Source organism: Crinia signifera, chromosome 3, assembly GCF_055691185.1.
Source record: "Crinia signifera chromosome 3, ASM5569118v1, whole genome shotgun sequence".
NCBI classification, from domain to species: Eukaryota; Metazoa; Chordata; class Amphibia; order Anura; family Myobatrachidae; genus Crinia; species Crinia signifera.
The window spans coordinates 278,378,583-278,405,725 of NC_139219.1; the positions used below are offsets into that span (position 1 = coordinate 278,378,583).

General features: G+C 46.2%; 1 protein-coding gene across 2 annotated transcripts in view; it reads left to right on the forward strand.

Moving 5' to 3' along the window:
- The window catches only part of CROCC2 (ciliary rootlet coiled-coil, rootletin family member 2), a 151,627-nt gene extending 128,851 nt beyond the window's left edge, over positions 1-22,776 (forward strand). Inside the window, exons 32-36 of one of the 2 annotated variants that reach the window (XM_083178176.1) lie at positions 14-163; positions 1,532-1,735; positions 6,654-6,785; positions 9,548-9,727; positions 20,513-22,776. In XM_083178176.1, the coding sequence (XP_083034302.1) occupies positions 14-163; positions 1,532-1,735; positions 6,654-6,785; positions 9,548-9,727; positions 20,513-20,584 (738 nt within the window). In that variant the 3' untranslated portion in view covers positions 20,585-22,776. The remainder of the gene's footprint in view (positions 1-13; positions 164-1,531; positions 1,736-6,653; positions 6,786-9,547; positions 9,728-20,512) is intronic. The other variant, XM_083178177.1, reaches the window with a different exon arrangement.
- The last annotated feature ends 4,367 nt before the right edge of the window (positions 22,777-27,143 follow it).

Genomic DNA, 27,143 nt, shown 5'->3' on the forward strand with positions numbered 1-27,143 from the left:
ATTTGGGGACCAGGAGCGCCTAGATTCCATTCGGCAGGCATTGAGTGACAGCAAGAGACAGAACCTGCGTCTCTCACAGACGGTGCAAGAGCAGCAACAGCAGCTGGGGGAGATGCAGCTGGCCTGCAGGGACTATCAGGCACGATCAGAGGATCTGCAGCAGGTGAGTCAGTAAGGCAATGCACCAAGATAGCAGTTCATGGAACACTGTGGCTATAAGCAGCCTTATTATGCTTATAAAAAGGAAAAATGGCTGGAATAGTTTCTTTATAGCAATAAATACACATTTTAGTCCTTATGGCGAAAATTTTGAAAAACTCTTGTTTTATGAAATTCATGCTAAACCATTGTCAGTGCCTTTTTTTCTTTTACTTTGTGACATTAAATAATGACACATTTGTATTGTTCTTTAATAGAGTAGCATGTTATAAAGACACATAAAACGACACATACAATTATGGTTAGGATGCAACTAGGTTCATTTAGGGTTAGGCTAACAATTGAGTGTCAACATATTGATTATGTTATGTGAGAAGGAAGCACATACACTGGATCAGATGAAGTCTTGGTCTTTATTTTTGTAGCAGGTGAACAGCATACCAGGTAATCAGCACAGCAAGAATAGTTACAGCATTGCAGCATACAGGTGTCACAGCATAGTACAAACTCTTCAGAAAGCTCCAGTGGTCCTTACCGTAGCCCACACCCCGGCCTATCACTTTGGGCAGCTGTTCCACCATCAAAAGCAATAACCCTCTGTCCTGGAAACACTTACAGTATATCAGGAAAGCACAGGTGCTGCTAATCAGCCCAACCCTGATCACATCAATTAGAAAACCTGGACTGGATCTCATTTTTTTTTTGTTGCAGCTGCTTATCTAAAACCTGGTCTGGATTTTCCACATTATCATCATGTGGGAATATGGTGTATCTGCCACAGTTATCATTTTGTCAATATTGAGTTTTATATGGTATATATGGTGCATATGCTGCATATAGGGCCTTATTCAGATCTGAGCTCAGTACACATTTGTTTTGAAAATGGGCAAAACCGTGTGCACTCTCTTTGCACAGGTTACATCTGCTCCACCTGCAGTGCACATGGTTTTGCCCATTTTCCAAACAAATGTACTGAGCTCCGATCTGAATAAGGCCCATTGTTCATAGCATCACAGTGGTTTATTGCGGAGGGCACAGGATCGTTCATATCTCCCTCAGCTGGAGTTATCAGCTTATTTGGAGTGCCGCCTCAGGAAATTTATTTAGAGAGAGATAAATAAGAGGCACTCACCAGTCTTAATTCTGCAAATAAAAATGCTGAGTATTTATTCAAACCTTCACATCGGATACATAGTATGTGACACAACGTTTCCGTCCTCTCGGGACCATCATCAGGAAAAGTGATCAAAATGCATCAATTGTGATAAAGCCACAGCACAACCAAGCAGCACTACCTATATATATAAAATATGTTCTAGTCTTCTCCTGAAATGTGTGTATATATACTGTAGCTCATAATCTTTGACTTAAGGAGATGTCACTGCACCCCATCCAGGCTCTGCTCAAGCAGCAGCAACGGGAGAAGGAACAGAGCGTTGCGTTGCTGGAGCTACAAGAGCGAGCAAAGATGTTACAAGATGAGAAGACACAGGTTGAGATAGACATACAGAATGTTCAACACTCGGAAGCGCTTCTAGAGAAGGGAAACAGCAAACTGAAAGCTGCTTTAGAAAAGGTCAGTGTTGGAAGGGACCTTCTAGAGCACTCCATGTCTTGAGCAACAACTAAAATCATCATACTGTATGAAAAAAATGATGGTTAATATGGGCAAGAGATAGACATACTGTACATTAAGGCTCATTAAAAATTTACACTGTAAGCAGTGCTGTGAATTTTATCTGCAGAAATGCGACTGTTGTAATGCTTTTTTTGTGCACATGAACATGCTCACCCACTTTTCAGTCTTTGGAAGCACCCCAGAAAAAGAGGGTTACCATTATTAGATTCCAGTACTCAGGAAAACATGTGAGGTGGAATCAGTAAGATCATTGCGAAGTCCACCCCGATGCTAATTTAGGACCTCCCCTCCATTCTCCTAGCCTCATGTCATGAATGAGGGGTTATTGGGATTGTTTTTACTATCTGGCACTTTTCTGTGTGTCTCATTGTGTTATTATCATGTTGCACTGTTGTCTTTATGTCTATTACATTAAGGACAAGGATGGTTTTCCAGGCCCTCTGATGAGGGGCCACTTTGCCGATGGATCTCATGATTTTAGCAACCATGCACCCATAGGCCATTGCATGCTCAACTGTCAGCAATTTTTGGTGATGCAGAGCCCTAAGCATCTCAATCTCCACTAAATGGGTCCAACTGGGTGGCAATAGGGGCATTCATACAATGGATAAGTGTTCCATGGGTGACAATGCAGTAAACATTCCCTCGCATGTGAAGGTGCATATGACAGAAAGGGGGGGGGGGGGGGTCACATAGAGATGGGGTCTTGACCTTAGGTGAAACGCACGTTAGATCATTCCGGGGCATTCTACACTGCCAGCTAATATGCAGTGATAGGACCTGGGCACTGCACAAGAATGTGCTGCATTTTCATGTCACCCCTTCGAAGGGTCACACCTGGGTGCACACCACACCCCCCTTGTGACACCTCTGGTAGTATTGGTTATGTTTATAGGAAAGAACTTATGGCATTGCTCAGTGTGATGTAATAATGTATAAAGGGGTGCAAACGGGGTGGGTATCAGTGTTCCCTCTAAGCTGTGCGCACGTGTGTGTGCACAGACATTACAACAGAGCGCACAAAGCAGCATTGGTCCCTTTTTGCAGTTGTGGACTCAATTAATGTGTGTTTCACCCATTAATTACATTGTGTGCTGCGTTTTGAATGTTTAAATGTTTAATATCATTTTGAAGTAAAGTTAACACAAATGCTGAACGTCATTTTCCAGTTATATATAAGTGACGCACAAAAATTTAAATTTCCTTCCAAAGTTGCACAGCCAAAATATTTTGCCACTTGTTGAAGGGGTTTGGAAGTGGCACTGGTCAGGTAGCCGTAAGTCACATGCTCACCAAATTTTTTAAAAAAAGGGTTTGGATTTAAGAAAGGTTTTAGTCAATTGAAAATTAATTCTGGTTCTCACACTGCTCTGGTACATGGAGAGTGACATAGTGCAGCTTTCCAATAGCTCCCAGGCCCTGCAGCCTCAGGATGCTCATCACACTGCTCTGGTACATGGAGAGTCATATAGTGCAGCTTTCCTATCGCTTCCAGTCCCTGCAGTCTCAGGATGCTCATCACACTGCTCTGGTACATGGAGAGTCATATAGTGCAGCTTTCCTATAGCTTCCAGGCCCTGCAGTCTCAGGATGCTCATCACACTGCTCTGGTACATGGAGAGTGACATAGTGCAGCTTTCCTATAGCTTCCAGGCCCTGCAGTCACAGAATGCTCATCACACTGCTCTGGTACATGGAGAGTGACATAGTGTGGCTTTCCTATAGCTTCCGGGCCCTGCAGTCACAGAATGCTCATCACACTGCTCTGGTACATGGAGAGTGACATAGTGCAGCTTTCCAATAGCTCCCAGGCCCTGCAGCCTCAGGATGCTCATCACACTGCTCTGGTACATGGAGAGTCATATAGTGCAGCTTTCCTATAGCACCCAGGACCTGCAATCACAGGATGCTCATCACACTGCTCTGGTACATGGAGAGTGACATAGTGCAGCTTTCCTATAGCTTCCAGGCCCTGCAGTCACAGAATGCTCATCACACTGCTCTGGTACATGGAGAGTGACATAGTGCAGCTTTCCAATAGCTTCCGGGCCCTGCAGCCTCAGGATGCTCATCACACTGCTCTGGTACATGGAGAGTCATATATAGTGCAGCTTTCCTATAGCTTCCAGGCCCTGCAGCCTCAGTAGGCTCATCACACTGCTCTGGTACATGGAGAGTGACATAGTGCAGCTTTCCAATAGCTCCCAGGCCCTGCAGCCTCAGGATGCTCATCACACTGCTCTGGTACATGGAGAGTGACATAGTGTGGCTTTCCTATAGCTTCCGGGCCCTGCAGTCACAGAATGCTCATCACACTGCTCTGGTACATGGAGAGTGACATAGTGCAGCTTTCCAATAGCTCCCAGGCCCTGCAGCCTCAGGATGCTCATCACACTGCTCTGGTACATGGAGAGTCATATAGTGCAGCTTTCCTATAGCACCCAGGACCTGCAATCACAGGATGCTCATCACACTGCTCTGGTACATGGAGAGTGACATAGTGCAGCTTTCCTATAGCTTCCAGGCCCTGCAGTCTCAGGATGCTCATCACACTGCTCTGGTACATGGAGAGTGACATAGTGCAGCTTTCCAATAGCTTCCGGGCCCTGCAGCCTCAGGATGCTCATCACACTGCTCTGGTACATGGAGAGTCATATATAGTGCAGCTTTCCTATAGCTTCCAGGCCCTGCAGCCTCAGTAGGCTCATCACACTGCTCTGGTACATGGAGAGTGACATAGTGCAGCTTTCCAATAGCTCCCAGGCCCTGCAGCCTCAGGATGCTCATCACACTGCTCTGGTACATGGAGAGTGACATAGTGCAGCTTTCCTATAGCTTCCAGGCCCTGCAGTCACAGAATGCTCATCACACTGCTCTGGTACATGGAGAGTGACATAGTGCAGCTTTCCTATAGCTCCCAGGACCTGCAATCACAGGATGCTCATCACACTGCTCTGGTACATGGAGAGTGACAAAGTGCAGCTTTCCTTTAGCTTCCAGGCTCTGCAGTCACAGAATGATCATCACAATGCTCTGGTACATGGAGAGTGACATAGTGCAGCTTTCCTATAGCTTCCAGTCCCTGCAATCTCAGGATGCTCATCACACTGCTCTGGTACATGGAGAGTGACATAGTGCAGCTTTCCTATAGCTTCCAGGCCCTGCAGTCACAGAATGCTCATCACACTGCTCTGGTACATGGAGAGTGACATAGTGCAGCTTTCCAATAGCTCCCAGGCCCTGCAGCCTCAGGATGCTCATCACACTGCTCTGGTACATGTAGAGTGACATAGTGCAGCTTTCCTATAGCTTCCAGGCCCTGCAGCCTCAGTAGGCTCATCACACTGCTCTGGTACATGGAGAGTGACATAGTGTGGCTTTCCTATAGCTCCCAGGACCTGCAATCACAGGATGCTCATCACACTGCTCTGGTACATGGAGAGTCATATATAGTGCAGCTTTCCTATAGCTCCCAGGCCCTGCAGTCACAGGATGCTCATCACACTGCTCTGGTACATGGAGAGTGACATAGTGCAGCTTTCCTATAGCTTCCAGTCCCTGCAATCTCAGGATGCTCATCACACTGCTCTGGTACATGGAGAGTAACATGGTGCAGCTTTCCTATAGCTTCCAGGCCCTGCAGTCTCAGGATGCTCATCACACTGCTCTGGTACATGGAGAGTGACATAGTGCAGCTTTCCTATAGCTCCCAGGACCTGCAATCACAGGATGCTCATCACACTGCTCTGGTACATGGAGAGTCATATATAGTGCAGCTTTCCTATAGCTCCCAGGCCCTGCAGTCACAGGATGCTCATCACACTGCTCTGGTACATGGAGAGTGACATAGTGCAGCTTTCCTATAGCTCCGAGGCCCTGCAGTCACAGGATGCTCATAACATCTGCTCTGGGACATGGTGAGTGACATAGTGCAGCTTCCCTATAGCTCTCAGGCCCTGCAGTCACAGGATGCTCATCACACTGCTCTGGTACATGGAGAGTGACATAGTGCAGCTTTCCTATAGCTTCCAGGCCCTGCAGTCACAGGTTTCTCATCACACTGCTCTGGTACATGGAGCGTGACATAGTGCAGCTTTCCTATAGCTTCCAGGCTCTGCAGTCACAGGATGCTCATCACACTGCTCTGGTACATGGAGAGTGACATAGTGCAGATTTCCTATAGCTTCCAGGCCCTGCAGTCTCAGGATGCTCATCACACTGCTCTGGTACATGGAGAGTGACATAGTGCAGCTTTCCTATAGCTTCCAGGCCCTGCAGTCACAGAATGCTCATCACACTGCTCTGGTACATGGAGAGTGACATAGTGCAGCTTTCCTATAGCTTCCAGGCCCTGCAGTCTCAGGATGCTCATTACACTGCTCTGGCACATGGAGAGTGACATAGTGACGCTTTCCTATAGCTTCCAGGCTCTGCAGTCACAGAATGCTCATCACACTGCTCTGGTACGTGGAGAGTGACATAGTGCAGCTTTCCTATAGCTTCCAGGCCCTGCAGTCACAGAATGCTCATCACACTGCTCTGGTACATAGAGAGTAACATAGTGCAGCTTTCCTATAGCTTCCAGGCCCTGCAGTCACAGAATGCTCATCACACTGCTCTGGTACATAAAGAGTAACATAGTGCAGCTTTCCTATAGCTTCCAGTCCCTGCAATCACAGGATGCTCATCACACTGCTCTGGTACGTGGAGAGTGACATAGTGCAGCTTTCCTATAGCTCCCAGGACCTGCAATCACAGAATGCTCATCACACTGCTCTGGTACATTTAGAGTGACATAGTGCAGCTTTCCTATAGCTTCCGGGCCCTGAAGTCTCACCTTCTCTGTCACATACAGGTGAAACGGGAACATATGCGTGTGGATGAAGAGGCTCAGCGTCTTAACTTTGAGAAGGAACATCTCAGCCAGTCAGTGATTTCCTTGAAGAAAGATTTGACAGAGGCACAAAGACAGACTCAGTACCTGGAGGTAAATTTCTAGTTTCAGCCACTAGGTTAGTCCATTGTATGGGTGTGTTGTTATGTCTTTGGGGTAAATAAAACTTTTAAAAATGAAAAGGGGTGATGTTGCTTATAGCAACCAATTAGGTAATGTATATCATTTCTCTATTGCATCTTAGAAAATGACAGACAGAACCTGATTGGTTGCTATAGCAACATCACCTCTTTTATTTTTTAGAAACTTTTTTTTTTAACTTGCGTCTTTATTTAGTTTTCAATATCAAAAAAGACAAACACATATGTAGCATCACATGGGTACCACCAAGATTTACAAAAGTATGGAACTATTTGATTCCGTTGTACCACAAACATATACATAAACAATGACATACACATAAACACGTTCACAGCTCAACATACCCTACAAACAACAATTTTTTTAGAAACTTTAGTATATTTACCACTGAGGTTTTTTTTTTTTTACTAAGATAGGAGTTCTATTGAAGATGGGATGTTGCTAGGGGTAACCAATCAGATTCCATATATTATCTTCTAGAAGGTGCTAAATAAATAAGAGGTCAATTCTGATTGGTTGAATGGGCAACATCTCATCTTTAATAGAACTACTATCTTAGTAAATAAACCCCTCAGTGTTCATCTTTTACATATTACAAAGCCTTTTCCAATAACATTGATTGCCATGACATTGGGCCAGATTCTCTAAGCTTCAAAAGTGATAAAATGGAGAGTGATAAACAGCCAGCCAATTAGCTCCTGTCTGAGATCTTTCAAACACAGTCTGTGACATGACAGGTAGGAGCTGATTGGCTAGCTGTTTATCACTCTCCATTTTATCACTTTTGAAGCTTAGAGAATCTGGCCCATTGTTAGAAAAATAAAACTAACTCGATTGTAATTGTTGTTCTGTCTTGTTTTATCAGTTATTGTGAGGTTGTTATAATCATTAACATTACAAACCAGCCTCATAAACCTGTAGACTAATTTCAAAAGTACCCCTCACAGGGCAATATACATGCACAAGGCAGCACGGATGGTGTAATGGTTAGCATTACTGCCTCACAGAATGGAGTCCATGGGCAGGGCCGAAACTAGGTGTTTCGGTGCCCGAGGCGGCAGTCATTTGGTCACACCCCCCCCCCCCCCCAAAAAAAAAACAACCCACCAAATTACTGGATTGGGGACAGGCAGCGGGGGTCCGGGGGCTGGAGAAGGTTAACTCCGGCTCCTAGCGCTGCCGGGCGGTGGGCGGGAAGCAGATTTTGAAAAGACTTGACATCCGGCAAGTCTCTTCAAAATCATCAGCGCTTCCCGCCGCCAGGCAAATAGAGAGCGGCTGTGTATGTGAAAGCCGCCAGGCAAATAGCGAGAGGCTGTGTATGTGAAAGCTGCCGCTACACCAGTCCCTGGACCCCCGCTGTCAACATACCTGTGTGCAGCCAGCGGGGGTAGGCAGCGTCCAGGGACTGGTGTAGCGGCAGCCTTCACTCACTCCATCTCCTAGCGCTATCTGCCTGGCGGCAGGAAGCACTGATGACTTTGAAAAGACTTGCCGGACGCTGATTGGCTGAATTCAGCCAATCAGCGTCCGGCAAGTCTTTTCAAAACCTGCTTCCCGCCCACCGCCCGGCAGCGCTAGTAGGAGCCGGAGTTAACCCACCAGTCCCCGGACCACCGCTGCCCGTCCCCGGGACCCCAGCAGGTGCCAGCGTTAACCCACCAGTCCCTGGACCCCCGCTGCCGGGACCTCACACTAGCGCCCCCACCCTCCAGCACCCGGTGCGCGTGACCCCCTAGACCCCCCCCCCCCCTAGTTACAGCCCTTTCATGGGTTCCATTCCCACCATGGCCCTAACTGTGCGGAGTTTGTATATTCTACCCGTGCTTATATGGGTTTCCTCCCACAATCCAAAAATATACTTGAAGGCTAATTGGCTCCCAACAAAATTATCCCTAGAATGACTGCGTGTGTGGTAGGGAATATAGAGTGTAAGCTCTACTGGGACTGATTAGTTCAAATATTCTCTGTAAAGCGCTGCGGAATATGTGTACGCTATATAAAGAACTGTTAATAAATAAATAAAGTGATCTATAATAATTTTAATGGTTATACCCTTTATAATTACTGCTATGCTGTACATCCTGATCTTATTTTCCTACTGCTATTGTTATCTGAATATTTAGTTTCTTCTCATTATAAACTGTAAGGAAAAAATAAGAATGATAATGTCATTTAGCCGGGTTCAGCAACTCAACTAACTACAGACGGTGCGATGGTGCCCCGTGCTGTGCAAGGTCTAAGCACAGATCACTCGGCACACATTGCTGAACACATGCGATACACTGCCAATGTGTGCTGAGTGATCTGAGCGAAGCAGAGTTTTGCCTATGCTGATAGGCGATCTGAGCAGGATAGACAGTGCATGCACTGTCTATCTTTGCGGGCGATGGCGACGTGCCAGAAATCGTTTGGATCGCTTACATATAGGGCTTAAATTGGCCTGTGTGTGTGCCCCTTTAGGAGAAATGCATTGTGGCAATCAGCATATTGGGGCAGATGTATTAAGCTTGGCAAAGAGATAAACTGTAGATAAAGTGGAGATAACGTGGAAGGAGATAACGCACCAGCCAATCAACTCTCAACTGTCATATTTCAAACAGCTGATTCGCTGCTGCGTTATCTTCTTCCACGTTATCTCCTCTTTATCTCAAGTTTATCTCTTCGCCAGGCTTAATACATCTGTCCCATTGTTCTTTATTGTTTTTGAACAGTCACAGATAATGGAGCTGGAACGAGCTCACTCTCAGCGACTGATGGAAGTGAGTATGAGACATCGGCAGGAGCTGGAAACGGATAGCGGGAGACTGCGCATTGCTCAGCAGCAGGCAGAGAGCACACTGGAGACTAGAGAGAGAGCACACCGGCAGAGGATCACACTACTGGAGGAACAGGTAATGGGTCTGAGGGCCTGATTCTCCATGAAACGCTTCAGTCCATGTTTGTGACTTTTTCTGATGTACCTCCATGCATCTGCGTGTGTAAGGACTGAGACACCCTATTTGAGCAGCTTTAGACACCACCATCATTTGCACCATCTTCATGCTAGGTGCAGATTGTCCGTCAGAGTAATGATTTTGTGTCTGAGTTCGCAACCATGTCCGCAGGGCCGGCGCCACCACTAGGCAGGTCTAGGCATTTGCCTAGGGCGCCGGCCACTGGAGGGCGGCAGCTCGCCCCTCGCCCCCCGTGCAGGGGGTACCTGCTGCGCCGTCTGGGGAGTGGGCAGGGGGGTCCATGCCGGCTTCTGACAGGAGCCTGCAGTGGTGTCCTTGCCGCGCTGGTACCTGCAGAGCTGTGTATAAAGCTGGCAGCGGTGGGGGGTCCTTGCAGTGAATAAGAAATAACTAGCGCTATCCGCCGGGCAGATAGCATGCGGCCAATCAGCGTGCGGCCAGTGTTTTCAAAACAGAAGCGCTTCTCGCGCCGCCGCATAGCGTTAGTTATTTCTTATTCACTGCAGGGACCCACCGCCGCCACCAGCTTTATACACAGCACCACAGGTACCCGCGTGGCAAGGACACCACTGCAAGCTCCTGTCAGACGCCAGCATGGACCCCCCTGCCCGCTCCCCAGACGGTGCAACAGGTACCCCACCCCCCGGGGCGCCCCCACCCCGACTCGCCTGGGGTACTCCGGTGCCTTGCACCGGCCCTGCATGTCCGTGACACTCATTTCTCTTTCAATGGTCCTGGTGACACAGCTCAACACTGGGATGTAGGAGGGTCCGAAGGAGCCAGGCACCTATCCTAAAGTTTTAGAGGGTAGGCTCCTCCCCTACTGCATCCCTGGACTCTTCAGTTCGTGTTAGGTGCCCACTGGAGTGGGTGCTATTCTAAAGGGCTGCAGGAGCAGCCGAAGAATTAGAGTAGTTAGGGGATTTTTTATTGTTTTATTAACTTTTACCCTAGCTAGGTAGGCACAGTGTGAGGATTCTCATAGTGAATCCTCACACTGCTAGCGCAGCAGGAGCTGACAGAAGCGCGTCCTGTCAGCTCACTGTGCACAGGGGAGACACTGTCTGGTCTCCCTGTGCAGCGCTTATAGCCTCTTCTAAGAGGCTGCCTGGGCTCCGGAGTACCCTGAAACCGGCTCCACATTTAGGTGGGGATCATGGGGGACAGGCGCTCCGTGATGGCGGCGGCCATTTTATGCGGAGCTTACACGCTGAGCTCCTAGATGAGAGGACAGCAGCGTTGTGACAGGCATGTTCCAAGTGATCCCCAGTTGAGGGGGAGACACTGGAACTAGGAAATCCTACCTAAGGAGCGGCTGGCTGGGGGTGGTTGGCGCCAAAAGGTCACGGACCCCGCAGCAGCAGGGACCTGTGGTCTCTTCCTTCACTCTGACTTTGGCGCCTTTCAGAACGCTTGCAGCGGAGCTGAGCTGGCTTACTGATCCTGGCAGAGTGACTTGGATTTCCTGGGCATCGCTTCCCCGCAGTTGAAACCAACAGACAGATAAGTGACTGGGTGCATTACCTCTGTATAAACGCTTGTACATTGTTTGCACTGTGTATACTGATAGATATACATTTATCACTTGCATCATGTCTGAGCATCAGGCTGTGGTTTTGGGGGAGGGAGCCCTTAGTGCACTGAGCGCGTGCAATGTTTGCACACAAAAGTTTGTCCCTGAGCAGATGGCCAAGGGGGGCTTATGTATTACTTGCGCTGATGTGAGACCCATGGGCAGTGAACCCCATAGGGCAGAGCAGATGTAACCTGCGTGGGCCAGGGCCCTAGGCAGGTCAGTAAACGCTTTGGTGCAGCTTTTGGACAGGCAGAGTGATGGGCTGGTAGAATCACAGAGACCTATGGCCATCATCTCAGCAGTCGTCTGGCTCCTTGCCTCTTACCCAGGCAGATCCTGCGCTGATTCAGGTGATGCAGGATACTGCTAAAGGGATCAACAGGTTCAGTGAAATGCTGGACAAAATGGATGATGTGGCAGGGACCCCTAGAAGGTCTTATGCTTTGACTACTGTGGTAGATGAGGAGGAAGGAGAGTATACTGACATCCCCTGGGATCAGGGCGATGATTTGGAAGAGAACTCTGCTGCTGGTATAGAGGATCTCATTGTAGCTGTGAAGCAGGCTTTAAAGCTGTCTGTGGAGGATAAGACTCCTGTTAAAGGTGTTTTTAAGCGACAGCGGAAGGAGGCTGTTACTTTTCCTTCAGATGAGGGGTTACAGGAATTGTTAGAAGGGGCTTGGAAAACTCCTGATAAGAGGCTTCAGATGCCTAAGCGATTCCTTAGTCTGTACCCCATGCCAGAGTCTCATGCGGAGCTCTGGGAAAAGGTCCCAGTTGTGGACGCTTCAGTGGCACGGTTGTCCAAGGCTACTGTATTACCAGTACAAGGCGGTGCAGCTTTTAAAGATTCTGTGGATAAAAAGCTGGAGGGAAACCTCAAGGCTATCTTTGAAGGGGTGGGGTTTACCCTACGTCCCCTTATTGCTTCAGCCTGGGTCTCTAAGGCCATGATAGAGTGGGCTGGTGAATTATGCACCATGCTGCAGGCTGACCCTGGTGCGTTACTGCTTGCAGAAAAGATTAAGGCAGCTGCAGAATATGCAGTGGAAGCAGAGGAGGAAGCTATTAAAATGGCAACCAGAGTGTCCACAGTCTCCATTAATGCCAGGAGAGTGCTTTGGCTTAAAGCCTGGGAAGCAGACAATGAGTCCAAGAAGGCTCTGGAAACATTAGCCTTCAAAGGAAAGGTACTCTTTGGTACCGAATTAGAGGAGATTATAAAACAGGCCACGGGCGGCAAAAGTACATTCCTGACGGCCTCCTCAGCAAAGCAGACGTCCAGATTTTCTGCTTTTAAGCCGTCCTTTCGGCCCTCCCCTAGAGGTGGTGCGTCCTTTCGAGGACAGTCTTTCAGGGGAAGGTTTCAGTCCTCTAGAGGCAAGACACAAAAGTCAAAATTTGGCTCTTTTCACAAGAAGCCTGCCACAAAAGGAGAGGACAAACCCTCTGCATGACTGTCAGGGGCTTCGCCCGACAGTGACAAAAGTGGGGGGGCGTCTCACACTCTTCAGGGACGCTTGGGCTTCTCTAGACCAGGATGCCTGGGTGTTAGATATTATAACACAGGGTTACAAAATCCCTTTCAGAGGGCCGCCTCCGAAGAGGTTCATTCCCACATCCTTACCAAAGGAGGCACGGCTTCGTACAGCTCTTGTGAGAGCAGCTCACTCCCTTTTGGAAAAAGGGGTGGTTACACTAGTCCCCAGGGCAGAGTGGAAGAAAGGCTTTTACTCCACGCTGTTCCTGGTGCCCAAACCAGACGGGTCTTTCAGACCAATACTAAATTTGAAGTCTCTAAATGTTCATTTATGGGTAGACCATTTCAAAATGGAGTCCCTACGGTCAGTACTCCTGAGTCTGGACCAGGGAGAATTTTTGGCGTCCATGGATGTCCAGGACGCATATCTGCACGTCCCTATACACCCGGAGCCTCAGACCTTGTTGAGGTTTGCCATAGGAGACCTGCATTTACAATTCCGGGCGTTACCCTTTGGGCTAGCAACCGCGCCAAGGGTATTCACAAAGATAATGTCAGTGATGGCGGCGGTGCTGAGGCTCAGGGGAATCACAGTAATACCCTATTTGGACGATCTCCTGTTCAAAGCAGAGTCAGCAGCCATGCTGCAGAGTCACTTGGCAGAGGCCATCAGTTTTTTGCAGGCTCACGGCTGGATTTTAAATTTGCAAAAATCTCAGTTGGTACCGTCCCAAAGGCTCCAATTCTTGGGAGTCATACTGGACACCCATCTTCATCGGGTTTTCCTCCCGGAGGTAAAGGCCAGGGATCTGGTCACCCTAGTCCAGGAGATTCTCAGGGCTCAGAGCATTTCAGTATGGAGGTGCCTCAAGCTCCTGGGGAAAATGGTGGCGTCATTCGAGACGCTTCAATTTGCCAGGTTCCACTCTCGGAGGTTCCAATGGAACATTTTTGTCAGCCTGGTCAGGAAACACTTTGACCATGAAATCCGAGATGATAGTGCTGTCTTCGGACACTCGGGAATCCTTGAAATGGTGGACAGAAGTAGATTCCCTTCAGTGGGGTCGGTCATTACAGACCTGGGACTGGTTGGTAGTAACTACCGACGCCAGTCTCAGGGGATGGGGGGCAGTAGTCCTGGATCTCAGGCTTCAGGGCCTGTGGACGGCAGAGGAATCAGCGTTACCAATCAACATCTTGGAGCTGAGAGCTGTCTGGAAAGTGATTTCCTTGGCGGGAGACAGGTTACAGAACCTCCCTTTGAGGATTCAGACCGACAATGCCACAGCTGTGGCGTATCTGAATCACCAGGGAGGTACACGCAGCAAATTGGCCATGTGGGAGGTGTCCAGAATCTTCCTATGGGCGGAACAGAATGTTCCAGCTGTATCGGCTATATTCATTCCAGGAATAGAGAATATAGAAGCCGACTTCCTGAGCAGGGAGGAGCTCAAGGAAGGGGAATGGAGCTTACACCCTCAGGTGTTTCACCAGATCACTTCGATGTGGGGAACTCCGGATGTGGACCTGATGGCATCCAGGGTCAACCGTCAAGTGCCCAGGTTCTATGCCAGAACGAGGGATCCACTAGCGGAGGCAGTGGATGCCATGACTATTCACTGGCAGGGAGATCTCCTTTATGCATTCCCACCAGTACCAATGTTACCGAGACTTCTGAAGAAAATACAGGGGCAGAAGGTTCCAGTGATCTTAGTGGCCCCAGATTGGCCAAGGAGGTCCTGGTACTCGAGGCTTCAGAGGTTGTCTGTGGACTCATGGCGTCTACCTCTGAGACCAGACCTTCTAAGACAAGGCCCATTCAATCACCTGGATTCCGATCGATTGATTTTGACGGCCTGGCTATTGAAACCACCATTTTGAAAAGGAAAGGGTTTTCTGAGGCAGTAGTACAGACGATGATAAAAGCCAGAAAAGCTGTATCTTCGGCAAATTATTATAGAGTCTGGAAGACTTACATTCGATGGTGTGAGAGAAGAAAGGCTCATACATCTCATTTTAAGCTATCAAGAATGATGGAATTCTTACAAGATGGTTTTTCATCGGGTCTAAGCCTTCAGTCACTGAAGGTGCAGATTTCGGCCTTGTCCATCTATTTCCAGAAAAAGATAGCCATTTTGCCGGAAATTCAAACCTTTTTACAAGGAGTATCCAGGTTGAAACCCCCATACAAGCAACCAGTAGCACCTTGGGATCTATCACTGGTTTTGGAATGCCTTCAGAAGGCACCATTTGAACCTTTAAGGTCGGCTGACTTTAAGTTTCTCACGTGGAAGCTAGTGTTTTTGTTAGCAGTAGCATCTGCTAAAAGAGTTTCAGAGTTGGGAGCCTTGTCATGTAAATCTCCCTTCTTAATTTTTCATGATGACAGGGCTGTTTTGAGAACAGTGCCTCAGTTTTTACCGAAGGTGGTATCTACCTTCCATTTAAATCAGGAGATAGTTCTACCTGTGTTTCAACCCCCAGAGGGTTCTAAGAAAAGGGACAAGTTGAGAACTTTGGATGTTGTGCGTGCTTTACGCATATATGTGGACAGAATGAAGAGTGTCAGGAAGACTGACACATTGTTGGTATTGTATGACGTACACAAAATTGGTTGGTCTGCATCTAAGCAGACTATTGCTAGGTGGTTGCGATCTGTGATAGCCTTTGCATACACCAAAGTGGGTAGACCGGTACCGGCCAAAATAAATGCGCATACCACCAGGTCAGTTGCCACCTCTTGGGCGGTTCGACATGGGGCCACAGCTGAGCAGGTTTGCAGAGCTGCCACTTGGTCATCTGTTCACACATTTGCCAAATTCTATAGATTCCATGAGTTCGCGTCGGAGGACGCATCATTCGGGCGAGCAGTGCTGAGAGCTGCAGACCTGAGCGTACCCTCCCAAAGGACCGGCTCTGGAACGTCCCAGTGTTGAGCTGTGTCACCAGGACCATTGAAAGAGAAAAAGGGATTTTTGTAAGAACTTACCGTTCGAATCCCTTTCTCTGATATGGTCCTGGTGACACAGCGATCCCTCCCTTACGCTCAGTAAGTATGCCAGAAGTTTCATGATGTTCATGTTAAAATGGTTAAAGGTTAACAGTTTCTGTTATAAAATGTGCATATAATATGTGCAGGCGTTTGTACTGAGTTAATGTATTCCAGTGGCTTTGAAAGATTGAACTGAAGAGTCCAGGGATGCAGTAGGGGAGGAGCCTACCCTCTAAAACTTTAGGATAGGTGCCTGGCTCCTTCGGACCCTCCTACATCCCAGTGTTGAGCTGTGTCACCAGGACCATATCAGAGAAAGGGATTCGAACGGTAAGTTCTTACAAAAATCCCTTTATAACACACTGAAACGTTGGACCATCTCTGTGCATAGCTACAACATAGCTCCTGCGTAGCCACCTCCCACTTCCATGCACTGCGCACAGATCCATTCACAGCGTGACTTTTAGACTCATGTGCAGATGAAAGAAATCTCTCAACTGTGATATACTATGACCTACAATGGAGGAAATTTTACTAAAGTGAGAGTTTTTAGAAGTTAGAGATGTTCCCCATAGCAACCAATGAGGCTAGAGCAGTATTTCCCACCACTGTGCCAGCAGTCAGCACTGCTCCCTGTCACAGCGAGCAAAAAGCATAGAATACTGCCCATAGTTAATGATATCATTGTGCATATCGGTCAGTGTGTACCCACTATATCGTTATCGATGCACACTCCCGCTGACTGTTAACAACAACCCTAATCAGCTGAATATGCAGTCCAATATGACAACATTGTCAGTTTCTGCTTGTTCGACTGTGGGGTCCCATTCCCGGCTTATCATACAGTGTGTACGGACCTTAAAGCCAAAGTGTAAAATGTTAAGGGTTAACTTCTACCTGTATTTATTGCAAATGCTTTATTATTTATGAGGGAATGACCATGGCTGTCATACAGATGTGTCCTCATACATAAAGTCTTAATACTGTATGCCACCCAGAGCAGATAATGGCTGGCGTGTGCGAGTCTTCAGATAAGTGCAACTCCACTAGCATCAAGCATCTTTTCTTTGATGAAACTGCATCTAAATGCCCCATTCATCGAGGCGATTTGGTCCGATTTCGGCTGATTGCAACCAATTGGCCCGTTAAATCGGACCAAATCGCCTCTCCCTGACATGCAGTCGGGTCCGATGCGCGGTCACGTGCGCATTGGACCTGACTAGGTGGTCGGACCCGACTAGGTGGTCGGACCGGCTGGTCGTCCGACCACCCGTTCTGGGGCGGGTGGGAAGCAGGGACGCATGCGATCCGTCACAATGGATCGCATGTGTCCCTGCCGCCGGGAAGGTCCCGGCGGCTCGCCCTCTGTCGGGTGTCTGTACACTGCTGCGAGACGTCGCAGGCAGTGTATGGGCATTTATAGTCCCACTACAATATGACTACAAGCAGACTGTGCTGAGTAATTTAATATGTGACACTGGCATATTTCTGTGTGACTGAATCTGTATAAGGAGCACATGGGAACTTGGCATGGAAATAATCTGTATATGAAGTGCTGCATTATAGCACTTCATATACAGATTCAGACTCAGTCGCACACAGATATAAAAGTGTCATATAGCAAGTAAAATCTTCAGTCTCCTGGGGCATCCTAGTCACATCTTGTTGCGACTAAGACGCATTTTCAATATAAAAAGATGCCAATGCTAGCAGAGTCTAATGGGACCAGGCACGCTGAGAGATGCACGACTGACTCAATGATGGACATATCATAAAAGTGTGCCAGGTACTATTATATCACTGTTTTATCAGTAAGGAATGACATATGAACCGTACCTCATTTACATATTATTTTACCTTCCAATAGTCCCTTTTTCCATTGGACAGTCCCAGTTTATGTACTGCAGATAGGGAGTTAACTTGATTAAGACTCATAACCTGGTTTTACAGTGCAGTTTGACAGGATCAGGATGAGGCTTGGGTTATAAATACAATACCTGGAGTGGAGGGAAGGGGTTTTATCCTGCCATTGCTCACATGTGATCACGGATTAGACCCCACACCCAATACAAAGCTGCGATTTGGTGCATTATGTACAGTAGCTGAGATAGGGGCACCGTAATGCTATTCATCCCAAATTGCATTACAAAGACTGCACTGAATGATTATCATTCCTGTACATTAGAGATGTGCACCGGCCACTTTTCGGGTTTTGGGTTCTGATTACCTTGAGGTTTTGGGTTCTAATGGGTTTTGCCAAAACACCTCCTAAGTGTTTTGTGTTTGGATTTCTTGGGTTTTGGGTTCTGATTTTTTTGTTAAAAAAGCATAAAAACTGCTAAAATCGCAGAATTTTTTTTTTTTTTTTGCTCCTACGCTATATTAACCTCAATAACATTCATTTCCACTCATTTTACAGTCTATTCTGAACAGCTCACACCTTACAATATTGTTTTTAGGGCAAAAGGTTGCACCGAGGTAGCTGGATAACTATGATAAGCCACACAAGTGTGCGGCACAAACACTAGACTGATATGGCACACTTAGCATACCCTCTAGGCTGATACTGCACACCTAGAATTACCCCTGGACTGATACGGCACATTTAGCATCACCCCTGGACTGATATGGCACACTTAGCATCCCCCCTAGTCTGATATGGCACACCTAGCATCACCCCTGGACTGATATGGCACAGGTAGCATCACTCCTGGACTGATACGGCACATTTAGCATCACCCCTGGACTGATATGGCACACTTAGCATCCCCCCTAGTCTGATATGGCACACCTAGCATCACCCCTGGACTGATATGGCACAGGTAGCATCACTCCTGGACTGATACGGCACATTTAGCATCACCCCTGGACTGATATGGCACACTTAGCATCCCCCCTAGTCTGATACGGCACACCTAGCATCACCCCTGGACTGATATGGCACAGGTAGCATCACCCCTGGACTGATATGGCACACTTAGCATCCCCTCTAGTCTGATACGGCACACCTAGCATCACCCCTGGACTGATATGGCACGCTTAGCATCACCCCTGGACTAATACAGCACACTTGGCAGCACCCCATGAATTATACGGCAGACTTGGCTTACCCCAGGAATTATACGGCACAGATGGTGGCACCCCTGACCTGATACAGCACACATGGAATTGTACGGCACAGATGGCGGCACCCCTGGACTGTTACGGCACACATGGCGGCAGGCATGGAATTATACGGCAGACAAATTCCTGCAGTAAAAATAAAAATGTGTATTCTTTTAATTATAAAAAAGAGCAGCACACCTTACTTAGCAACACCCCAAGAATTATACAGAACTCTTGGCTCACCCCTGGACTACAGCGCATTTAACAGCCCTTGCAGTAAAAAAAAAAACACCTTAATTTTATTTTCATAAAAAAAAAAGGGCACATATATGGGACACATGGGGCACCCCTGGAATTATACGGCACACATGCGGGCACCCCAGGACTGATACAGGACACATGGGGGCACCCCTGGACAAATACAGCACACATGTGGGCACCCCTGGATGGATACAGCACACATGTGGGCACCCCTGGACTGATAGTACTGGTAGCCAGTGGAAACAGCAGATTGGAATTATATACTGCAATAAATACTGGTAGCCAGTGGCAACAGACTGGAATTATATACTGCGATAAATACTGGTAGCCAGTGGAAACAGCAGACTGGATTTTTATATACTGTGATAAATAATACTGGTAGCCAGCGGCAACAGCAGACTGGAATTATATACTGCAATAAATACTGGTAGCCAGTGGAAACAGCAGACTGGATTTATATACTGTGATAAATAATACTGGTAGCCAGCGGCAACAGCAGACTGGAATTATATACTGCGATAAATACTGGTAGCCAGTGGCAACAGCAGACTAGAATTATATACTGCAATAAATAAAATACTGGTAGCCACTGCCAGTGGCAACAGCAAACTGGAATTATATACTGTGATAGGTACTGATAGCCAGGGGCAACAGCACACAGGAATTTTATACTGCAATAGGTACTGGTAGGCACTAGCCAGTGGCAACAGCAGAGAGCAGACTGCAGCAGACACTGGGCAGTGCAGGGCAGGCAGTGGCACTAGCAGCACCAGTGCCACTATCACACTGTGACTGACTATACAGGAGCAGACTCAGCAGAGGCAGGCCCCAGCACAAGGGAGAGACAGAACACAGCACCAGTCATCCTTGCAATGGTGATGTCTTGATCACTGAGCAGAGACACAGTACACAGCAGCACAGGCCCCAGCAGAGACCACACACAGCAGCAGCACACCCTTCCCTTCCCTTCTCCGAGATTGGAGTGAAGATGGCGGCGCGAGGTTGCGGAATTTAAGGGTTCTGTGATCTCGCGAGAATCCGACGCCGGGCGATGACGTTTTGCCCGTGCGCCCGGATTCGAGTAAGGCGGGAAGCACCGAGCGCTGCTCGTATCCGGGCCCGGATTGATGACGTCCGTGCTGGCTCGGATCTGAGGAATCCGAGCCCGCACATCTCTACTGTACATACACTAATATTCAATCAGAACTATCCGTGCATCAAGTAGATTGAAACCATTATTGTTTAGTGTATGGTCAGAATAATAGTACAGTTTCAGTTTCTCATCTAATGATTTCTTCTGCCCTACAGGTAAACTCACTTCAGGAGCAGCTGGATCAAGAGCCGAATCGTAGACAACAGAGCTTGCGCTCTGCCCATTAATTTGCTCATTGCCTGGTAGAAAAAGACCCCGGAGCTCTGTTCCAGCTAGAAACCAAGGCTGGAAATCACAAGTTATCCTGAAAGTCTTTTATTTAGCTAAATTATTTGTACTATGAACATAAATTGGTTATTTGTTAAACTATATTCAGGTTCATTGGGGGTAGTGTATCAATATAAGGAGATCAGTATTTTATTTGTTTTTTCACTAGTCTATACCATAAATATATCCTTTGTGAGTCTCTCTTATGTGACAGATTAAGGGGGGTATTCAATCTGCGGGTCACGGCTGTCGTGCTGACTCGACAGCCGTAACCCAGTCCTGTTATCGGTCAGCTCGACCGAGAACAAGCAATGTCTCGCCTGCTGTGGGGCGAGAAGGGGGGCGTGGCCGGGAATAGTCGAGCTGCGGCCGCGAGCTCGGCAATTCCCGGCCGTTCTCTGCAGAACAAGCCCGACTGCTTGTGAAGTCGGGCTCGACTGCGAGATCCCCTGCTGAATGCTGTCAAGGAAGACAGCATTGAATAGGGCCCGATGGCCATCTCCCCTGATGGGAGATGCTCGCCGGTGATTGAATATCCCCCTAAGCATCACGTGAAATAAGGAATATTTCACAAGTCGCACATCTGACAACATTAACAGAAGCTTATGTCTATTAATAAAGGGTGTTAAACTTAAAAGGACCCAATTTGAATATATTTTGTATCATCTGTAAATCCTCAAACTGTCTGGTTTTGCCCTAGCCTGTTATCTTGGTTCTCTTTCTTACTAAACTGTGATATCTATATCTATATCTATATCTATATATATAGATATACTGTAGATAAAGATATAGATATATATATCTATATATATATAGATATATATATCTATATATATATATATATAGATATATTGTTAATCTAAATGTGACAGAGGTGATGTCTTGTCTCCCGTTACTGTATATGTATAAATGAATGAACATAACTCTGTCATACCTGCTAGAAAGGCTCTAACTCTCATGCATTAATGTTGTGCTCCCTTTGTCTATGTTTAGCCTTTTAGAGTTGTAATGTTCTCTATATATTGCATACATTATATAAATACAGCAGTATATTACCAGTTATCTTCTAAAAGTTGTGTATGACTGTAACCTCTTGTTGAATATTTAAAGCCTAAAGGAACAATATTTTCTGTTGCTTGACAGAGGCTCCTGTGAGTCAGGTGATTAATAGTACAAACAGTAATATGCTAATCCGATGGTTTGTATGGTAATAAGTCTGACTACTATGCTAATGACAGTCACTCTGCTTTTGCCAAACACTAGGTTAGTGCTGTACAGCTAATATAGATCGCTCCTACCCCTTTTCCACTAGCAAAAATAACCCAGGTTTTTTGCTAGGGGAAATGCAAAATCGACTCCAACATGGGTAGTTACCTGGGCTTGGCCTGGGATGCTCCCAGGTCCAGGAGAAGTGGAAACAGCTAACGGGTCCACTTCACTGCAATACAGAGGACGCCTCTGAGAGATGCTCTCATCTCCCAGCGCCGCCTCGGCCCCTGCCTCCTGATGACATCATCTGACCGGCTTTATGCCGGGTCGGAATACCAGTGTAAAGGCCGGGTTGCAGCTGGGTACAAAAATCCCAGGTGCGACCCAGCTTGCAAGTGGAAAAGGTGTATCAATGACAAAGGAAAATACTCGCTGTTTTAGCTTCCCCTTCCTTGGTGAACTGAGGGACAGAGAGATTTTCTTTGTCTTTGCTTTAAGCTTTGAATTGCCAAGAGAACTTGTTAAACGTTACAGGACATCTCTAATATGTCTAAAAGAATTTGAGCTTTGTACACACTGCTGCTAAAATAACAACACAGAGGCACTAATTGTAGTCATACTTATGTTCTTGTGGGTCTGGGCTTGTTAACATTGTCTAGTATAGTTCTTAATCTGTGTTGGTGGTATTTCCCTAACTGTAGAATGTTGTCTGTTACCCACCAATATTATCCGCTGTAAGGTTTCCAGGGTTATTGTCGTTCTACTTCTGTGGAGTTCCTCCGTCAAATGAGATTGTATTTTTATCCCTTGGTATAAATGAAACACTAAAAAAGTTTACTGGCAGGACATTTGTTTATCTACATGATTGTTTTTTTAATATGTATTTTTGGTAATATGATTTTCTACAAACATTGTTATAAAAATAAATGACACCTTGTTTTTCTTTCTTGGAAGTGCCATTTATTCTGGCTTCAGAGGACCAACTGGGTTGTTGGAGCCCAGGGCAAAAAAATGGTGTCCCTCGAAAATGATACTTTTAAATTGTGTCTAATTTCATTAATTGGTGCTCATAAAAAAAAAAAACAATACTGGAAATGGGAACTCTAGTGGAAAGCAAAAACTTTATACGATGGTAGTCAATATCACAGACAAAGGGCAGAATTTATTAATATACATCGCCGCCCAGCCGCCGCGATGCTAGCCGCATATGTACTAAAATATGCGGCTAGCATCAGGGTGTAGTGACGGAGACCCCCGAGATACCTGTAATGTGGTGTGCGGGGGTCTCCGTCACATCCCGCGGCTGTCAGTGTCCCCGGCATCTCCTCCTCCCCCCTGCAGCCGGATGTCCTCCCAACTGTGACACCGGCTGGGGTAGGAGGAGATCCTACAAATCCTGTGTTGGACTGTCTGTATACCTGAAGGAATCTAGCCACGTAACACAAAGTACAATACAGATGTCTTAAAAACGGTATAAGTGTGAGTCTGGTCCAGTGGCAGAACTGGCAATATGGCAGTCTCAATGAAGCCTTGTAAAATCATCTGCTTAGTTTGTACTCTGAGTCTAGTGTTGTTTAGAGGTGAGCAAATCAGATTTTATACAGTTAATTGCCACATTATGCCAAGTTTGAGAAGGAAGATTGAACATTGCACCTCTCACTCTCTGATCCTAACTTACTAGCAGGAGATGAGCCAACTTAATGACCGTCATCAGCCAATTATTGGAAGAGCAGAATCTGTGGATCAAAATAAATAATATCTAAACAGTGTGCTAAAGCGGCCTATACTGTACAAGCATAAACATGTCCTGTTGGTGTCACCACACCCACAAATTAAAGTACACCCACAAGTACAATAAAAAATTGGACAGATAACACCTCTAGGAACTAAAAATACTGTACATTCCTTATAGACCTTTTTCTGGTAGTGAATGTATTTCTCCAGCATCAGGTACACTCGCTGTTTCACATATTTCTTCTCATGTGCATTTTCATTAAAGTATGTGAAGAGATCAAAGACAGACAAAACAATGTGTTTTTTTTAAATGGGCACACACCACAGAGAACAAACAATAGAAAGTGATTGAATTGATAGCGTATCCTCACTCACATAAAGATTGGTGATGTTCCTCACATAAATCTATCTTTAAGTGTTGACAATATACCGGTCACAATTCAGTAGGTGGATGACTACTATGTGGGGTTTTAATTGTACTTAGAATCTGTGGAGCATTCCAATATCTCCCTCACATGAGGGGGTAGAACAAAATGTGATCCACAAAACTCGGGTTTTCTGGAGCTTTTCTCATTTGGGTGTTTGTTCCTCTGAGGTTTCTTTTCGTGCTGACTAGCAGCTACCTGTGTATCAGTTTAGAATTTGAATAGCTTTGATAATTTATGGCTGCATCTTCAATTTCAAAATTTCGCCCATTGCAGTAATCTTTAAATAGGTTCTCTGGCTTAAATCTTCGGCTGCTCTTTTTGGGACCAACAGATCCTTTCAAAAACTGCCCTTTCATGGAACAATTCTTTTTGAATCTGAGCTTGACAGGGTGATCATTCAAGCAGCTAGTAATAAAAACTTTTCTTCCAGATATTGCTTTGAATCTAAATCACCACAATGTCACCACTTTTTGAGATTCCCTTTGTCAATAAGTCTGCTACAGCTGTGCTGGAAGACAGACTTTTGGTATTCCAAGAGAATGGAAGGTCTCATCTTCAGACCATTGGGTAAAGTAAATCACTCTGAGGGGTAGATTTATTAAGCTCGGTGAAGTGATAAACTGTCTAGTTTTTATCACCGGCCAATCAGCTCCTACCTGTCATTTTTCAAACCAAGCCTGTAACTTCACAGGTAGGAGCTGATAGGCCGGTGATAAAAAACAGACAGTGTATCACTTCACCGAGCCTAATAAATCTACCCCTAAATCTTTTGGGACCTCCTTCCACAAGATTCTTTACCACAAGTCTTTAAGTCAAAAAAAGAGGTGTCCAGCTTCTCCACAGACCATAACAATACTTCTATCTGCAATGTATTGCTCCAGTACTGTAAGAACAAAGGAATAAGGATTCCTATTCACGGATTCAGTACTGAATCCCGGCGGTCGGGATCCCGGCGTTCAGAATCCCGACGCCGGAATCCCGACAGCCAAAATCCCGACAAGGGGGGGACGTGGATCGCCCCCCCTTGCGGGCTCGCTGCGCTCGCCACGCAGCGGGCCCGGTGCCTCGCTACGCTCGGCACACTAATTTATTCTCCCTCCAGGGGTGTCGTGGACACCTCAGGAGGGAGAATGTGTCGGGATTTCAGCGGTCGGGATTCCGGCGTCGGGATTCTGAACGCCGGGATCCCGACCGCCGGGATTTTAACTGCATCCCCTATTCACACCTCTTTCTCACAAAAAGCTAGAAAAAAAAGTATCTACCAATTTTAATACTAAATGTTTGAACATCTACACATTACTTTTATTATTTGGGAAGGTAATTTGACTCCATTCCTCCATACAAAACAGCTTCAACTCTGTTATGTTGGTGGATTTTCCTCCCATGAACTTCTTTTTTTTTAAATATGTTTTATTTATCCTCACACATCACAATTATTGTAAAGAGTAGGGAGAGAATACAGGAGTATTCTATGAGGAGCAATCCACAATATTCACATTTTCCAAAAACATACTTAAACAGAAAAGAAGGCATAACATGGCAACTCCAGTAGTAACAACAATGGTCTGAGCATTGACATATAATCAACAATATCATAAGTAGAAATATAGGTAGCATTGATTATTTAAAAAAATGTGAGTTGCCAAAAACAATCAATGATATAGGAAATAAATTAAGAAAACTAAGCAAAAATTAAACAATAATAAACAAACAACAGCCTGCTCCTAACTCCAAGCCATCAACCCATCAATGGACCAATCTAGCCACCCAGTGAAAAGCACAAAGGAGAGAAAAAGAGGGAAATGAATAAGAGAGATAGGAGGAGAGCACTTGAAGGAGAATTATATGCCCATGAACTTCTTAATTCAGGTCCTTCCACAACATTTCAGTTGGATTCAGGACTTTGAGTCGGCCATTCCAAAACCTGAAATGTACAATTCTTTAACCATTTTTTGGCCCACATTCTCTTGAGATGAAGCCCATGCACAGATGTCCTGACATTTTCCTTATTCTTGTAGAATTCAGAATTTATCATCCCATCAAAGATGGCAAGTCACCCTGGGCCAAAAGCTGCAAAACAGGCCCATAAACATGATACCATCACTGTATTTCGTAGATGGTATGATGTTTATATGCGGTACTCCATTCTCCAAACATAACACTTCTCATTGTTCAAATAGCCTTCTGGCTTATGCAGGTAATCATTGGCAAACTGCTGACGTGCAGCAATGTTTTTTTGGGGAACTGTGGCTTTCTCCTTGCAATCCTGCCATGAACACCATTGTTGTTCAGTGTCATTTCGATTGTGGACTCATGAACATAAAGGCCATTAGAGGATACCTTGGGTTCCTTTGCCACTTTATGAACTATTAGATGCCTATCTCTTGGCATGATCTTTGTTGGTTGAGCTCTCTTGGGAGAGAAATAATGGTCTGAAATTTCCTCCATTTGTACACAATCTATATGTTGATTGGTGTCCAATCTCTTGAGTTTTGTAACCTTTTCCTGCCTGATGAGCATCAACAACTCTACTTCTGAGGTCCTCGGAAATCTCCTTTGACATGATACACTTCCAAAAACAGACAGGTTGTCCACTCACTACTGATTGTCATCCCATAAAGTAAAAAATGCCTGATTTTTAAGTTCACCTTATCTGGTAAGCCTAATGGTTTACAAGCTTCTCCCATTCACGGATATTTGATATTGGATCAGGTCCCTAAATTATAAAATGAGCATGTTTGTTTTTTGACTCGCTTGTTTGATGTGGTTCACTTTATCTTCTTTTAGGACTTGTGTGAAAATCTGAGATTGTATTAGTCCAAATCTCAGCTGAAATATAGATAATTCTGATGGGTTCACAAACTTTCAAGCAAAATAAGTTTTTTTTGTAGAAATGTGGGGGCTCAGATTTCCCAGATCTGAGCCCGGACGAACGTCACTAATCCGAGCCCGGATCCAAGTGGAGCTCAGAGCTTCCCGCCTGACTCGGATCCGGGTGCGCGGACAAAGCGTCATTGCCCGGTGCCGGATTCTCGTGAGATCCGGACTGCTATATAAAGAGCGAGCGTCTGGTGCCATTTTTTACTCATGATTTGAGCTGGTTAGAGAGAGTAAGATAGTCTGTGTGCGGAGCTTTGTTAGGTTAGGT